Here is a 17686-nt window from a genome sequence, read left to right as displayed (position 1 = left end):
TGATTGATGTTTCTTCTGGATTTCTGCTGTCAGTGTGTAACTGTTTTTTTGGAAGGCAAGGTTTAATGATTAAAGCATGTGAATATTGTAGATGTAACTCTTAAGTCTAAGGAATATTAAATTAAGTAATTGTGATAGCTGAAAAACCTAACCCCTTGTGAGTCAACAACTACAAACATTTACTTCCTTTTATTAGGTACTTTCCAATTTTATTAAACACTTACGTATCTTAAAATCCAATACATGGGGACATTGGCCCCTCTTGCTGCCTACAACCGTTGCGTTTAAAATAAGAGGACCATTAAATATTCTGTTAAGCTTAAATATTTTGGTTTGTTTTAATTGCTTTATGACCTTTCTCATTTTAATTTACACATCATTTGGAATAAGTGTGGATGCTATGTAACAAATAACATGAAGAATGTTTATCTCAGGTTACCTTGGTTTCTCATCTCTGATGGCCTGTGTTTTTCCCCAGTTCTTTTCATCATCCTTTCAGTTTCTTGGATTTTTGAGCGGATTGTTTTGATATGCAGACCACAGAACAGAATGTTAACGGTAAAGTAAAATGTGATGTAAAGATTAAACAGATAAATTCCTTTCTCATATTTCTGGCAGATACATTCCTAAAGATGCAACAGTTGCATCTTCATCCTTCTTGATTGCAAGAAGGTAATATTTTCTGGATGAACTAAAAGTAGTATGTATTCAAAGGATGTTTAGTTTTATATCTTTTTATCCTTTAAGTTTTCTAGTCATCTTGTTGCTGTTAATCCATGAATCCTTATGTGCTGAAGAGCAGCATTGTTTTTTATTGTGGAAAAAAGTTTTCTGTGTAAACAAATCTCAAGCAACTTTACTGTTGTTTGCAGTTATAGTAGCAAAGAGCATCCCTAGTGTGCAGCTCATGTTGTTAGACTCTTCAGAGAAATAGAACTAATCCCCAATTTTTCTCCAACTGAAATACCTTTCTTCCTGTCATGTAGCGTTTAGGGGCTTGCAATGCACAAGTGAAACCTATAAATTATGCTTGTAATATACATGAAGAAAACCTGTTTCCTGAAAGCTGTAATGTTCCTGGACCATTGTCTTATAAGCAATCGAGTGTCAGGTCAGACAGCAGAATTCTACAGACTTGACAGCTAGACATCAGCTGGTGCAACCTTTGGAAGGATGTTTGTGGCCTCTAAAATACTAACAGTTGAAGGTCAGTTCTGAAGGTTGATGTGGAAGAAACACAATTGTTTTAAAAACTTGTGGAGTTTGTGGACAAACCCCAGAAAACATATTACTGAACAATAACAAAGTTACTTTCACTGATATTCTTTTTTTGTTGAGTTACAATTTTTTGCAGTAGGAGTGTCATGTTTGGAGTGATGCAAATACAGAAAGTAACTTTCTTGAATAAGCATTTTGGTTTAGTATAATACTTGAACTTTTGCCAGTATGTTCTACTCAGCAAGGGATATTCAGTATATTTAGCCCTCTGTTTCTTGTAGTAAATGCTCTGAAGTGCTTATTTTGAGTCCCATCCTTGTCAGTCTTCAGAGTAGGGTATTATTTTGCTTGCAGCTGGAAGCAGAGTGGAACTTCATTCTGAAATTCTGTACCTAAGGAGAAGACAGAGCAAGTAATACAACTCTGTGGATAAGCAGAAAAGTTTTTCAGGATTTTTCTTGTTTCCTTTAGTTTCTTCTGTAGATTCATTTAATGCCAAGGAGGAAATGTAGACAACTAAAAACTCTTCTTTGAGATTACAAAGTTGCAAATGGTTCCCTTTGAACTGCTCGAGGAAATCGGATTGTCTTCTGTTGAAGATGGGTATTAAAACTAGAAAAGACATGTCTTTTGGCAGCGTCAACTGAAACTAAGGACATTCAAGTGTTCTTTATAAGGCAGGTTATGGGACTCACAGCAAATACATTTTGTAAAAACAAACAGCAGTGGATATATTATGCAATGCTAGAAATACGTGTCAGTCTGTTTATACAGCAGCAATATAAATTCATGTGCGTATTGTTCTTTTTGGGTCATCTGACAGTGTGGTGGTTCATGTCATAATTATGATATATTTGTGCTATAACTTATGTTTGCACAGGAATATGTGATGGAATAGAACTGTCTGTATTATAATCATTTGAAGGGTGAATATACTTCCTTTGAAATACACAGCTGTTTTTGTGAAGATGGAGTTTGTACATATCTTAGGTAACACTTCTATTAATGCTACCCAGTGATTCTAACTCCAGGAAGGGTGGTGAAATGGTGTCTAGTAGTCCTTGCTGCTTTCTTTATCACGTACTCAAGACCTGTGGTAGACTCTGGAAGAACGTAGGACTTACCATTGTCAGCCTGATGTCAACATCAAAAATCACAATCACGGACATTTGGAAGCTTTTAGCTTTTTGAAAGGGGGAGAAGAAAAAAAACAAACACAAAACTCCACAACTGGAAAAGAAGTTCATATCAAGCTCTCTTGTAAAAAAATTTGAATCTGTTAATAGTTTCAGTAGTACTTGAAAACCGTTAATTATGTAATATGTGAAGATATGTAAGGTAGGCTTTCGAGTAACTACAACTTCAGAAACTCAATTGGGTTTACCTGCATTTATGCTGGAACAGAAGAGATGTGTGCTGTCAGTTGCCTGGGAGCTGTGAAAACTCCCACCAAGGGGGGTTATTGAAGGTACAATAAAAACTCTGACGTTATGGTGAGTTCTGCAGGCAAGGTCATAGACTGGATCTTTCCTTCAGTTCCTGTGAAGTGTGAGGTGGACTGCTTTCTTTCTTTGTCTACCTTGGACTCAGGAATCTTTTTAAATTTTGTTTCGAATGCTTAAAACTTACATTAGCTATAAAGTTGCTGACCAGGATGTTCTAAGAAGTATATTTCCAGCAGTTTTTACTTGAAAATAATAGGCCTTTTTTTTAAGGATACAAATGAGTCAATGTATGAAGTTGAAATATTCTGATGAAAATTTATATGAATGTTAATTAGTAAGTACGGTAAAGAAATAGTTGTTTTTTTTTTTTGTTTTTTTTTTTTTTTAGCAGTAGAAAAAATGAAGGAAAATTAAGTGTTTTTTTTCTGCAGTTGTTTCCTAATTAACTAAGTGGATTGTACTGAATCTTCTTCAATTAACAGTTTTTTCTTTAGGAAGAGGGATTGTGGTGATGGATTTTTGCATCTGTGCTGGTGATATTACTGTTAATATCACCAACTTTTAAACGTCTAATGCGTTAGTAATCCCAAAGGAGTTCACTGTAGGTATATGTTGTGCAATAGTATTTTTGTCTTTTGTCATGTGCATATTTTAAAACAAAGCTTACTAAATTAATCGTTTGATTAATTAGATTAAGATATGTCTTCTGACTGCTTATTTTAGCTGCATGTTAGAATTTGCAGATGTGCTAGTATAATTAGTTGGGTCCTTTTGTTTTTAAGCATGTGTTTTCTGTCACTGATTTTTTTTTTTTTTTTTGCAAAAGGGCTCCATTTTAAATTTTTACTTGCTATGCAGCTGCTGTCTGTTAGGCAGTATATCTTGCAGAGCTTGGAAGACTTAGAGAAGTGTCTTCTGTGCACACAGTGTAGTTACATAATATATTCTTAGTTTGCTGTATCTTCTTCAACTTACCAGTGCAGCTGTAGCAATTTACTGTTTATTAGACATGACTTGTTTTTCTCTTTTTTAGACAGTAGAGAAGACTAACTTGTGTATTAGCGTTTCCATCTTTTCTTATATAAGTGCTTCTGTTGTGTTCATCAGCCATTGAAGTGATTAACGTGTGTTTAATTTCTCATCCTAAGTTGCACTGATGGAAAAAGTATTGTGTTTTTTCCCGGTTTCCTATGAAGCTGTCTTCTAAAGTATGGGCTCATTCACATGTAGGCTTACAGCTAGTTATAATCTGAACCACATTAGAAACAACTTTAATTTTTTTAGAGTAAGTATGTAGGTAAGATTATTCTCAGCACTTATAAGTGTGTCTTGTATAATTTCATATTCCGTTATATCCAGAGTATGCTCTTTGAGTTGATCTGGAGCTTAAATGCCATTTATAATGAGTGATTCTAGGGAGGCTTTTGCTAGAACGTGGAAATACCTTAGGATGTAGTAGCTATTCCAGGTACTCAAGAAAATCGTATCTTTCTAACAACCCCCCAAATGTAGAAATGTATTCTTTACTGTTGATTTGTCTTACTGTTCAAAATAGTGGAACAAGCAAACAAAAAGCAAGCCATGCAGTAACTGCTGTGAGTTACCTTAGCTGCTGTTTGCTGATGCCTTCCCACTCTGTGATGCTTATTTCAGTTTAATTTTGTTTGGTGAAAGCTTTGTTGAAATTGAAGGGAAAGTCTTTTGAAAACTCAAGGGCTCCTCATTTAGAAAAATTCTGATTCTAGTCTTCCTGGATTTCTTGCAGAACTGTAGGGAAAAGGTCTGTTCCACTTTTGTTTTGTGAGGTTTGGAAATAGGTATAAGCAAAATCCCTGTGTACTGCTAAAGTAGACAAATACAAGTAAAGGTCTGGGTCCTCCAGTGGTGAGGCTTCAAGAATGCTTTGTTAGTACAAAGTAACCTGTGTATTTTGGTAACTGGCAGGGTTATATATTGCCTCTCACAACTAAATACTGAATAAAAACATCATGTGTTGCTGACTTCTGTTTTTCACTACACTTTCTAGTGGTCTGTTTTTGCATTCCTGACAGCAGTCCTTTAAAAAGAAATCTTTGAAACAATGTACAAGTGCATTAGAAAGTTTTTTCCCTTTCCTTAACAGGGATACCCTTTACTCAGATAATTGCCAGAGGAGACACAAGTTTTTGAAGTACTGGTCAAATGTTTTTTATCTTTACAGTTAACGTTATAAAGGTTTTAAGTGTTTGAATTTAAGCCTGCTTAGCATGACTGTACAATTGTATTGGCTTTAGACATCTGAAATGAATACTTTGAAAAATTGTGTCAAGTGTTCCTATTAATCTACTCTCACTGTGTCCCAATATTTGATGTACTTATATTTCTGTCTGGTTTATTTCAGGAATTTGCAGCGCTTACAAAAGAACTAAATGTATGCAGGGAACAGCTGCTTGAAAGGGAGGAAGAAATTGCTGAACTGAAAGCAGAAAGAAATAATACCAGGGTAAGTTCTTTGTCTTCTCTCCAGAATCATCCTTTTTGCAGTATCCAGCTATGTGGAGAAAAATACTGAATGTTGAATTTGAAAAGCTAAAAGTTTTTTCCTTGACGTTTGTATGTGAATCCTCCTGGAGGTGTAAATGTGTGTTGATTAAGAAAGTTTGCAAACTTTTGTATAGCTCCAAATAGTGCTGTGCAGAATCCTGGAAGGCCTGTAAGATTGCACTGCTATGTCACTCAGCTCTCTTCTCGTTACAATTTTGAAATCATACATTACTTGGGAGCAAAGGAGTAGAGCAGGCAAGCTGCCTGATCTAGCAGCTTACCCAGCTGCCAGCAGAGCAGTTGCTCTCCAGTTTAGAGTATTTCCTGTGTGTATCCTTTTTACAAGCAAGCTGTTCCTCAGATTGGTGGAGGAACTGGAAAGACCCGGTTAAGTAGAAGCCTCATTTAAAAGCTAGACCAAAAGGGAACGCACATTGTATGCTCTGATACCACTTTTAATATGGGCGAAATGTTAAAAATGAGTCTTTATACTTGATGTAATAGTTGTTGGTTCTCAGATTTGAAGTTTAGAATACAAAATGTGGTGTTTTAGGAGGCAAAGCTTTCTGCAGCTGTTCCGAACAGGAATAAACGTTGTTGTTTTTTGTTTTAGCTATTACTGGAACATTTGGAATGTCTTGTCTCCAGGCATGAGCGATCTCTCAGAATGACTGTTGTAAAGAGACAAGCTCAGTCTCCAGCAGGAGTTTCTAGTGAAGTAGAAGTTCTCAAAGCACTAAAATCTTTATTTGAACACCATAAAGCCCTTGATGAAAAGGTAATGAAATATGCTAGCTAATGTCATCTCATCCTATCCAACCTTTCTTTTCTATGGGCTATAGCTGTTTGTACTGAAGTTGTAGAAGACAGGTTCTCTGAACTTTTCCTGTATTAAGATGGTGGCTGTGCTATAAGTGTGTCTGTAACTGCTCTCCTAAATTAATATTGCGCTGCAGCAAGGTGCTGGAATTTATTCCTGTATTCTATTAACTGTTCTAATGTAAACCAAGCATGGTTCAGGTGCATTGTATTTGTTGTACAAATGCATACATTTACTTATCCATGTAATATCAGGATTTAGCCTTTTGGGTATGCAATATAGGAAGTGGACTAAGGAGAACAACAGGGAGGAATCTGCTTTTGCTGTCTTATAAAATAAGCTGAATTAAAGGAGCTTCACCCTTGCGTTGTGCCTGATACTGGCAGCAGGCTATGCAAGTGGTAATAAACATCTTCTGTGAATTTTACTACAGATTCATAGTTTACCAAACTTTTGTGAACTTTATGTATAAAGTCTTGCAAATGGTGTTAAGGAAAATTCTGCCCCTTCCTTGTTGTGAATAAGCAAATGTATGTATACACACTTTGTGGGTTTCAAAAGGATAAGCAAATTCTGGATGTGTTAAGTGAATGTACAGGTCATGTCGAGATACAATTTGCTTACAGCAACAACAACAAAAAAGCTAGATTAAGATATGCATTGTTTATCTAGAAAGTCTTTTTGGAGTGTCTTGTATTGAATAAAGATTAAGCTGGTCTCTAAGTTAAATGGTAATAAAACATTTATTATCTAAAAGGGAATGGTGGTATGGTGATGCATGAAATTTATTTCTTCCTAATTTCAGAGATATCAAATTGTTTCAAATGATTCTTTCAGGTAAGGGAGAGGTTACGAGTAGCACTTGAACGATGTAGCTTATTGGAAGAAGAACTAGGTACTACGCATAAAGAGGTAGGTTTCTTTTTAAAAGAAATCTTCAGGTGTGTATTGTAGGTGTTTAATCAGTATTTGTACAAAGTAATTTGAGTTGTTAAAATTGTTGTTTTTTTTTTTTCACTTCCTGCATTTTTATTTTTTTCCCAAATGGGGATAACTGCAGTTTCCAACTGTGTCACTTTGAAAGAGCAAGAAAGGGGGGATAGAGGTGGAGGGCGGGGGGGGGAAGGCAAACAACCAAAACTACAAAAAGATCCTTTGACTTTTAAATAAGAACTTTTAGGATGTAGTGGCATAAGTTTTTGGGTGCCTGTGTCACATTAATACATACCTTATGGTAGAATCGGTAATTGGTTTTGCTCCCTTACTTTTGCAGCTGTTCCTTATATAATTATTGAGATATAAGTTGACTGGAAACATAAACAAGCTTTTCTTTTCTTTTTAGTTAATGATTTTGAAAGAGCAAAATAATCAGAAAAAAACACTTCCAGATGGGATGCTGGATATAAATCATGAACAAGAAAACACACCAACTACAAATGGGAAGGTAGAGCCATTTACTTTTTCAGTTGATGTATGACTTTTTAGTGATTAACTAGAATATTTTAATTTTAAACCATATTTAAAGACTTTCAATGAAGATTTAATTGAAAAGTCTGTTACCACTATTTCACTGTTTGCAGCCTATCCAATAAAAGAATTATCTTGGGGAAGGGATGTTTACTGCTAAGTAACAGTTTTTTCAAATTTCTGTGTCATATGTAAATGCATTTTTTCCTGTTTAATAGAGATCCTCTGATGGTTCTTTGTGCCATGATGAAAACCTCGCTAAAGTAATTGAACTTCAAGACATCATAGATAAGCAAAACAAAGAGCAGACACAAATGAAAGAACGTCTTACTTCTTTGTCTAGTAGAGTAGCAGAGCTGGAAGAAGATCTTGACACAGCTAGAAAAGACTTAATAAAATCTGAAGAAATGAATACAAAATTGCAGAGAGATGTACGAGAGGTGAGTAATAAACTGTCAAATTTGGGTAGTCACAAAATAGTACTTCACAAAATTTGTCATTACACAGTTACACCTTGATGTTCTCTGCTTCTTTCAAATTTTTGATTTGAAAATTGAGGAATGTTGGGGAGGTTGGAACTAGACAGTCTTTAAGGTCCCTTCCATGCCATGCCATTCTATGATATGATTTCAGATATTTCACACACTTACTACACTAGAGATTTAACATTGAGGACTTTAACTATGAAAGGTGCTTGAAAAGATGCTTGATCTAATAAATGTTGATATCATTCATGAAGTTGTTTTTTACTTTTTAAAGATATGCGTTAAGGAATCACGTAATTTCAGTGGTGTGATTAGCAGTTCCTGTTAGCAATCACTGATCTCTAAGGTCATAGTCTTACTGTGTACTACAGAAGAAAAGTATCCTTATTAAGTTGCAAGGGACCTTAGTTAATTCCAAGAATGCTATCTGACCTTGTTTGTGCCACTGAAAAGATAAGTAGCAGATCTGTAGTGTAATAAAACAAAGATCAGTCATCCTAACTTTTTTTAAACAGTATGTTTACTGATCTTCTGAGCATAAGTTAGACTACTTTCCAGTTCTTTTTTGTTTGTGTCATGCCACCTCCATTCCTTCTGCGGGCCCAGTTTGATCACAAGGTAATTATCTCCTATATTAATGACTACATTCTGTCTTGTGTTTTGTGTAGACTATGGCCCAAAAGGAAGACATGGAAGAGAGAATCACAACTCTTGAGAAACGCTACCTCGCCGCACAACGTGAAGCTACATCTGTGCACGACCTCAATGATAAACTTGAAAATGAAATAGCCACTAAAGACTCCATGCATCGACAGGTTGTAATTTGAAATACGCTCAAATATTTGAATTAAGATACAAAAGTATGTTTTGCTCAGCATAATACTGATGGAAATGTGGATACTATACTAAGGCACTTCACTTTGCTTTTAGGAAGATGAATATATTTGTAATGTACTGTTGGTGGTGGTTGTTTTTCAGCAGGGAGTGTGTTGTGCAGAATTTTACCCTGGAGAGCAAGATGAGATAGTTGACTGTGGAAGGGAAGTGGGTTTTAAGCGTTTTGATGCACTTGATCGTGCCAGAGCAGGGCTTCTGTCCACTTTAATTATGGATTTTTATGTTGTTATATGTATCTTCAGTTTCAAATGAGAGAATTACTCATTCTAAACCAGAAGTTTTAACATTTCTGTAGTGTGTAGTTACTTTTATAGCCTATAATACATGGAAATGTTTCCTTACTGCAGGAGAAATTTGATGTATTTACATGAGAACTTGTTCAGCTTCATAAACTGGGAATGGTTATTGAGCCAATCACTTTCTAATCAAAGGAAACAACAGAAGTCCATGTTAATATATATATGAATACAAGTTTTTTTTAAAAAAAATATATACATATATCTCTATATAAATTTTTGGTAAGCTCTCTCATGTAATGAAGAGGAAGATGCCACATCTATGTTTGAAACCAGTTTTGAGTAGTTTGTTGTCCTTAGGTCTAGTAAAGGCAGTAATCCACACTTTCCTCTTATTACTGTTTTAACACTAAACATTGCTGATCATAATCCTGTGTAGAGTGAAGACAAGAACAGGCAATTGCAAGAGCGACTGGAGCTAGCTGAGCAAAAGCTGCAGCAGACCTTGAGAAAAGCTGAAACTTTGCCAGAAGTAGAAGCCGAGCTGGCACAAAGAGTTGCAGCACTTTCAAAGGTGAGACAACTGGACAGTGTCCTCAAGACTTGTTTTCTCAGTGTCCTACTACCAGAAGTTTTCTTAGTGTTGTTTTTAAGTTGTTTCAGTTTTTTCCCAACTAATTCAGAGAATGTATCTTCCTGTTTTCTGTTCATCTCTTTGAATGCACTCTGATTTGTCCTGTATTTTAATTTCTACTATTTGGAATTTGAATGTTTGTTCTGGTCACTCCTTTATGAAGGTGCCTCTATGAATTGCTATGTTGCTGCTTTTTATTAAAATTCTTTCAGTAGTAGGCATTAAAGTATTTTAAAACAACAGTTTCTGAAGGGGAAAGCCAAATTTCTTCCGCTGTTAACAAAGTGTTAACATACTTGGGGATAGGGAAGTAATGGTAGTCATTAATATAAAGATTTTTAAATGACTGCAAATGGTATACAGAATTCTGAAAAAGTGTAATGACAACAAATGAACCTTTTTGTGTGCATGTGTCTTTATAAAGTTTCATTTCTTTCCGTGTTATCTTTCCCATCCCTTACTGGCTCTGTAGTCTGACCTTTTGTCTCCTGGGAACTCTGCTGCTAAAGATGCTAAAGTATTGGAACTTACCACCAAGCTTAGGAAGGTAGAATTTGTATATTAGTCCTTGTTTCTGCTTGCTGCTTTCTGCTTTGTCATGATTAATAACAAAGGGTTATAGTGTCTAGGCTAGTGAGGAGAAGCTGGAAATGCATTTAGTTTTGATTTCTTTTGTTTTTGGGGGATTTGAATGAACTTCTGCTGTTGCAAACTCATTTTCAAGTAAGTGTTGATTCACAGTATTTAGTGGTGAGAGGCTTCGTTTTGTTTTTTAACATACAAACTCTCACTAGGTACTTTTAGTGACAAAGCCATCTGTTTTGCATTGTATGTTACCATAAATGGCAGTTGCACAAAGCATGTTAGATATATTATTGTGCATTGATGATTTTATGCTTTTGAAAGTTTTTAAACAAGTTCTAATTTTGTTTTTAAATTGACAGGCTGAAGAGAGGCATGGCAATATAGAAGAAAGACTGAGACAGATGGAAGCACAGTTAGAAGAAAAGAATCAAGAACTGCAAAGGGTAAAGTACATATTTTTGGCACAGAAACAAAGCTGAAAGAGTCCTTTTATGGTTTTCTATCATTCAGCAAAGCTGTTTTTATGTCTCATCTCTAAAATAAGCCAACGTTTAGGTTGGCGTATAGTTGAGAGATTTGAGCCCCTTTGCTGTGACTAACTTTAAATCTTGAGAAAAAGCTGAAAAGTCCCTAGTCAGTCTGAAATAAGTTTGGAAATACCTAATTGCTAGTTGTATCTCTGATAAAGAGATCAAAAATCTTGCTGAAAGAAACAACCATGCAAAAACTGGTTTATAGGATATAAATACTGGAGTTGGTTCCAAAATCCGATCCGTTTTGAAAAGCGTGAGTTCAGATTTTCATGCTGATCTTGGAACAGTTATTACAATCTTAAACTACGCCTTTACAAAGTCATGGAGGTACATGCAGTATTCACTATTGCTTTGGAAAAAGATATATTAAAGAAAAAACATTTGGATTAAAAATACACTGTTTTCACAACCTGGAAATTATTATAGACATAAATTTAAATGATTTCAGTAACTTTGTCATAAGAATTTCAATTTTTGTTATATATCTTAGGCTAGGCAGAGAGAGAAGATGAATGAAGAGCATAATAAACGTTTGTCAGAAACTGTGGATAAGCTTCTCTCTGAATCTAATGAAAGGCTTCAGCTTCATCTCAAGGAAAGGATGGCTGCCTTGGAAGATAAGGTAATGTTAAGTTACATTCCAGTATATTTATTAATTAGATGTTCAATGTTCTGTAGTGATTTGTTTATTTTCCAATGTGTGTGTAACTTCAGTAATAAATGATAAATTACTAAGAAGATAGTTTCTGTTGCAGGATATTTTAATATGGATTTTGAAAATATATTCTTAAAATTCTTTTTCTTGGGGGGGAAGGGAAGTCTTCATTATATTAGCATTGGGAAGACATCTTTTAGGAAGCTTTATCCTTATCTGACTGGTGTGGACTGCATAAATAGGCTTGTCCAGTGTAATACAGGAAGTCAGAAGAAGTAGGACCTGAACTTTTGAATTTTAAAGTTCAGTTTCTTTTATTTCTTTTTTCATTCCTGTCTTTAAGGATTCCCTTATTCTCTGTAAACAAAACAAAACAAAAAAGCAAACAAACACGCACACACAAAAAAAACAAAAACAAAAACAAGCAACAACATAGAAACAAGAAAAACACCACAGCCTTTTACAGTAGCACTTTAATGCTGAGTTTGAATTGTTTTGTCTTGGATTAAAAAGCAATTATTTGTACTGGAGGCTGAAATGACCATCTGGAGAAATGCCTCAGTTAAAAGCTGAGTGGCTTTTGTTTTAAAGTCATGGCAACAGAATGTTTTAATTGCAATATGTAATGATGTATTCAGACTTCAATAGATACTTTCTCATGGATTCAAGTCTACACAGTTCTCAACCCTAAACCAACAGTCAGGTATTAAACATGTCTTTTGAGAATTCTTGAGAAAAATTGTGAATTAACTGTTCTCACCTCAGATCATTAAAGATTGAGTTTTTTTCTGTGCTATAGGACTCTGGGAGGTAAGAAAAATCTGCTAGTGTAGAACAAATGTAGGGCCTACTGATACTTGGTTTGAGTTGGAAGGTACCTTAAAGGCTGTCTAGTTCCAAGTCCCCTGCCGTAGGCAGGGATGCCAGTTATCTGGCATGTAAACTTTTGTCTTGTGGGTTTTAATAAACATCGCTATTTTCAAGATCACCAACTGCTCCCAGTATTTCTGAATTTCTTGTAACAGGCTTTATCGATAAGGTTGCTCTACTAGTCTTTATAAATTCAATTTCTGAGAAGCAGCTGACTGCATTTTTTATGATTGCATTTTGGGGTGGATAGTTTAGGGTTAATCCTAGCCTCTCTTTACCCCTCAAACCCTCTATGGTTATGAATGAGAAATTTTTGTCCTTCCTTTTAAGAAAGAGCTTATACAAAAGTATTCTCCGTATGGCTTCCATTCAGTTATCTTAGGATAATTTGGAAAGAAACATGCATGTAAAATTTAAAGACTTCCTTCTGATCATTGGGGCTCTTTTCCCAGAATGATTTGTTTGTTCACTTATGAAACTTTATTACAGGTTTAAGATGCAAATAATGGTGTTACTTACCTCAAGGAAAAGTGTTTAGCAGAACTTTTTGGCAACACTGGAAAGCGAAAAGAAAGTGAGCTGGTTATAAATTTACTATTAGAAGGGGGAACCTCTGATTTTTGTTTGGTATCATTTACCATGGTCATATGATATGATATATTATAGGTGACAATCTTTTTTGATTATTGTAGCTCTCAGATGATTCTTAGTCTGAATTTGGGAACTGCTTTGAGTAAACAGATTGTAGTAGTCTTATCTTTACTGGACTTGTTTATAAGTCATGACACAATTGCAAAGAAAACGGCTCTGTTAATGAAGTCCCGTTAGTCAGTGAATGTTGCAGTTCTGGAGCTACCATGCATCCAAGAAATTGCTGTGTAATAACTTCGCAGATCAGGCAAGTGAAAACAAAATGAAAATCCAATGATAATAGCCAGTAATGTCTTAGTAACCAATCAGTGAAATAATTTGAAGTATTTTAGCTGCATAATTATTCCTTTTAGTACTGATTTTGTCAAACAGAGCGTAACAGGCTAGTATTGGTATTAATTTTTTATGGCACTTGTACTATTAGTAACTCCATTATTTAGAGGGCTGTAGACCTGAAAGGATAAACTTTCACCTGTGATCAAAGTGAAATGGTATAAGCAATACACTATCTGTAATTTAAGATTCATCTGTGTGGTGTGACTGAAATTTATTGGCACTCATCTTGGTTATGGTTTAAGAGTTGTAAGCTTTTATAAGTAACATAATTTGTGATATATTTTGTTTTAGAATTCACTCATTCGAGAAATTGAAAACGCAAAAAAACAAATAGAGGAACTTCAGCATGAAAAGGTATATATTACGCATTTCAGACATGTTATATTGGAAAATAATTGCTGTATTGCTACATAGCAGAAGCATATTTGATTTGCCCCGTAAAGCTTAACATTAACAAGTCTGTTTAAGAATAGTAATTTTATAGGCTGATTGTTTATTTTATGGTATTGTGTACCTCAGTTTTGCAATGCTTTCATAGATTATATACAGCTTTTTACTCAAAGACCTAACACAGTTCTTAATGTGCAGAGTGACTGGATATATTGGCAATTTGCCAAAGTTTGAAGATTGCATAGGTATTTCTGTACTGTTGTACATATCTCTTTGAACGGTAAATAGAAAAATACTTTAATGGTGCGTGTTTCCCCAGAAGTATATTAAAGCAATGGATGTCATAAAACGCTTGTTTAAAATTTTCTTAAAATTTTAAGAAATGGGGGGCAAGGACAGAGAGATTTGTTAGGCTTGGCTGCTCCTTGCAATAGTGACTGTCCAGCACTGCAGCTGAGTTCACTTGAATAATAGTGGTGGGGCCTTTCATTTCTTTGCTTCCTTAAGCAGTGATGATTCATTTTGTGGCCACACTGTTCTGAAATACTTGCTATTGCTTATTAAATCACAGGTGTACTTCATCTCCCCAAATCATTCTAGTAAGTAGCTAGGCCAAACTATAGAGGCTGTGCTTCTGTAATAAAATGAAGAAAACATTCAGAATATTTTGCAGGATGTGCTTTGAATTTTTGTTTATGTAGCCCAGTGGTTTTCACACAAAGCACAGATGTTCATTGTCAGCCACTTTTCTTAGGCTTTCATTGTTTTCTCATTCATTAAATTGCTTTGTTAAATTCCAAGTTTCTAGAGCATGTATTAGTGTTGGAGTTAAATGTGAATGCTTTTAGGACCTGTTGTGCACAGAGCTTGAGAAATCTTGTTTCTTATTAAATATTATCTCATTAATTTTAGTAAAGTTAATAATACGTGAATTTTGTTCAGTAGCTGTTTTTAAAATTATGTATGCCGTTACCTAGAGTCACAGTGTAGAGAGGCAACAAATTATTATTGGATGCCCGTTTGTGATGGTGCTATATTGTGTGTAGCAAAAAACATTTTTATGTTGTTCAAGCTTATGTTTCAAAATCAATTACTCCTGAGTTTTGTAGAAAGGAGATCAAAGGACTAAATGTTAGTTTATAAATCAGGATTTGATGCTGATCTTTTTAAAGCATATTGTTACATGTTTTGTTTATTTTTACAGGATCAACTTGTATTAAATGTGGAAGCATTAAGGGCTGAAAATGACCAAGTGCGACTCAGAGCCACATCACTTCATCATAGGTACCAGAACTTAACTGTAGTTCATTTTTTTCTAATTTTTAAAAGTCACTTTGCTAAACATAACTTCGTTATAGCTGAAAATACTTTAATTAGTTGTAGATATAAAATGCTCTTTATAGAGCAGCTTTTATTCTGCTTTAAAAAAAAAAAAAAGGCGCTGGTAGGACAGCAGGAATCATTTGGGTAGATTTTTTGGTTTTGTTTCCCCTCCTCCCCCCACCTTCCTAAGGATAAAGTGTTTCTTTATGTTTTAGCCGACCAGATTTCAGATACCCGATGACATCATCTGTGGCTGACAGTCATACAGACTCCTATGGCACCTCCTCAGTGTTGAGGCGTCCCCAGAAAGGGCGTTTGGCAGCTCTCAGAGATGAACCTTCAAAGGTAGTAGAACTCTAAAAACAAATTAACAGCAACTAAGTAGATTAGATAAGGCTAACATGTTGCAAGGAGTTGGTGGAATAGAATTGATTATACAGCAATAAAACTGCTGAAATCTTACATATCAATATATGTTTTTTAAATTTGCTGATGTTTAGGTATCACCTGCTTCACTAACTAATACACAGCTACTAGTCTAATTTGTTTGCCCAATGACTGTGATTTGGGGATTTTAAATCCAATTTGTTTCAAGTACATGCCTATAAATATAATCTGAAAAAGTCCTACCTTTTTGCCTGTACACTTCTGGATTTTAACTTCCATTCACAGATCTAACATGTTATTGTCCTGCAAGCAATTTGAGTCCCTTTCTGGACATATAAATTCTCATTATGTAAAACTCTTTTGAGAATTTTTATTGTATTTGTTAGCAAAATTGTGTTGTAATTTAGAGTGTCTATAACCAAAATAGTGATGTTTTAACTTATCTATTGGGACTGTCTTTTTAAATTGTGCTTACCTGTAAGATGCAAGATTTTCTGCATTGTGGCTTGTTTTTTTTACATTTCTCTAAACGTTGCTGTCTTGATGGATGCATTCAGTATGTAAGTGAGATTTTTTTTAAAAAAAGTGTTCAAAACCTCTTGAAAAACAGAAATATCATGTTATTCCTATGTGAGTTTGGATTTTAATTCTCTTAACAGGTTCAAACTCTGAATGAGCAGGACTGGGAGCGAGCCCAGCAAGCAAGCGTATTGGCAAATGTGGCACAAGCATTTGAAAGTGATGTTGATGTGTCTGATGGTGAGGATGACAGGGAGACTATATTCAGTTCAGTAGATCTGCTGTCACCAAGTGGTCAGGCTGATGCTCAGACTTTGGCCATGATGCTTCAAGAACAGTTGGATGCAATCAACAAAGAGATTAGGTATGGTCTATCCACTGTTAGAATTCTTTTCTAGAAAGAGTTTCTGTGACATGAGAAGTCCTTTTTCTGTGGTTACTCACAGAATTGTGGTTGCTTATTCACTTCCCTTAGGGTGTTGGGAGGGTGGGAATTGACACTTTGCTTATGCCTAAGTACTTCTTTCAGGCTATTTTTTGTCTTCAGTGTCGTATAAGGGATTGTATTACTAGTTTGACAGAAAGTGTTTTACCACCTTTTTCAGATCAGATTACAAGGTTTTCAGCATGGCTGTTTTGTCTGCCAAGTGCTGCTGCTTTCTAAAATTCTTGAATCAGGCATTCAGTTTATGTGGTACTTGTTTGAATGTCATGTTCCTTTGGTACCTTTTTTTTCCTAGGCTTATACAAGAAGAAAAGGAAAACACAGAACAGCGTGCAGAGGAAATTGAAAGCAGAGTGGGTAGTGGAAGTTTAGATGCCCATGGCAGATTCCGGTCCATGAGCTCCATTCCTCCGCCCTATGCAAGCGGTTCACTTGCTGGTTCTTCCCCACCTGGCAGTGGCCGATCCACGCCAAGGCGTATTCCACACAGTCCAGCTCGGGAAGTGGACAGACTAGGTATCATGACACTGGTAAGTATCCATTAACTTTAATTTTCTAGAAGAATATTCCTATTCTCTAGGAAATACGTTGTTTGATTTTTCCACTTCCTCTGCTTCTTAGCTATATTTGTCCTTTTTCTAGGTTTTTCTATTCTTCCCTTTCAACTTCTGTAATAAGTGTAAGGTACAATCACAATGGTTAGAAAAAAAAGCTTAGAAACATTCAGCAGTCAAGTCTGTTATATGGTCAACATCTTATACCTATGTATTCTTTCTTTGTTATGATCTTTCCTCAGAGTCTTCCCAGAAGAAATTATGTTTTCTTTTCAACCCCTGGCACTTCAATCCTCTGTTATAAACTTAAGTTTTAGCAGTCCACCCTTCTGCTAAATACCCAGTTAAAAGGTGTTTTGCTTATCTGGCATTTAGTCTTAAAGTTTGTGAAGACATCACAGCTGTGGATGATGGATTCATTCTTTTGACTTTCCTACAACTGCTTAGGAAGATTCATCCTTCTAGCAGATCCATTATGCATGTAAATTTACCTGTAAAGATACAAGTTTTCCACTTCTTTGTTTAAATGTTAGGCAAACCTCAATTATTTTAATATATGGAATACACTTCACTAAGAAGTGTCTTGGATACAAGTTTTTTTTTGTTTAATATATGGAACTTTGTGTCCAGACTTGCATATGTATTTGAAGGCACTAAAGAGTTGTGCACACAACACCATACTTACTACGTTATTGACTTGGATTACTGCATTT

At 35.2% G+C, this 17686-nt stretch overlaps 1 protein-coding gene across 5 annotated transcripts in view; it reads left to right on the top strand.

The window, feature by feature from the left end:
• The window catches only part of PPFIA1 (PTPRF interacting protein alpha 1), a 59351-nt gene that overhangs the window by 16385 nt on the left and 25280 nt on the right, over window positions 1–17686 (top strand). For 3 of the 5 annotated variants that reach the window (XM_084288518.1, XM_084288517.1, XM_084288516.1), the window contains exons 3-17: window positions 5044–5145; window positions 5800–5964; window positions 6844–6918; window positions 7349–7450; window positions 7692–7913; window positions 8627–8773; window positions 9531–9665; window positions 10198–10272; window positions 10670–10753; window positions 11334–11465; window positions 13647–13709; window positions 14950–15029; window positions 15284–15413; window positions 16115–16338; window positions 16715–16949. In XM_084288518.1, coding sequence (XP_084144644.1) covers window positions 5044–5145; window positions 5800–5964; window positions 6844–6918; window positions 7349–7450; window positions 7692–7913; window positions 8627–8773; window positions 9531–9665; window positions 10198–10272; window positions 10670–10753; window positions 11334–11465; window positions 13647–13709; window positions 14950–15029; window positions 15284–15413; window positions 16115–16338; window positions 16715–16949 — 1971 coding nt within the window. The remainder of the gene's footprint in view (window positions 1–5043; window positions 5146–5799; window positions 5965–6843; window positions 6919–7348; window positions 7451–7691; window positions 7914–8626; window positions 8774–9530; window positions 9666–10197; window positions 10273–10669; window positions 10754–11333; window positions 11466–13646; window positions 13710–14949; window positions 15030–15283; window positions 15414–16114; window positions 16339–16714; window positions 16950–17686) is intronic. The other 2 variants (XM_084288520.1, XM_084288519.1) reach the window with 1 other exon arrangement.

The sequence above is a fragment of the Netta rufina genome, assembly GCF_964035555.1.
Source record: "Netta rufina genome assembly, chromosome: 5".
In the NCBI taxonomy this organism is placed as follows: Eukaryota; Metazoa; Chordata; class Aves; order Anseriformes; family Anatidae; genus Netta; species Netta rufina.
Note: the sequence above shows the minus strand (reverse complement) of the source record. Positions and strands in the feature narration are given on the sequence as shown.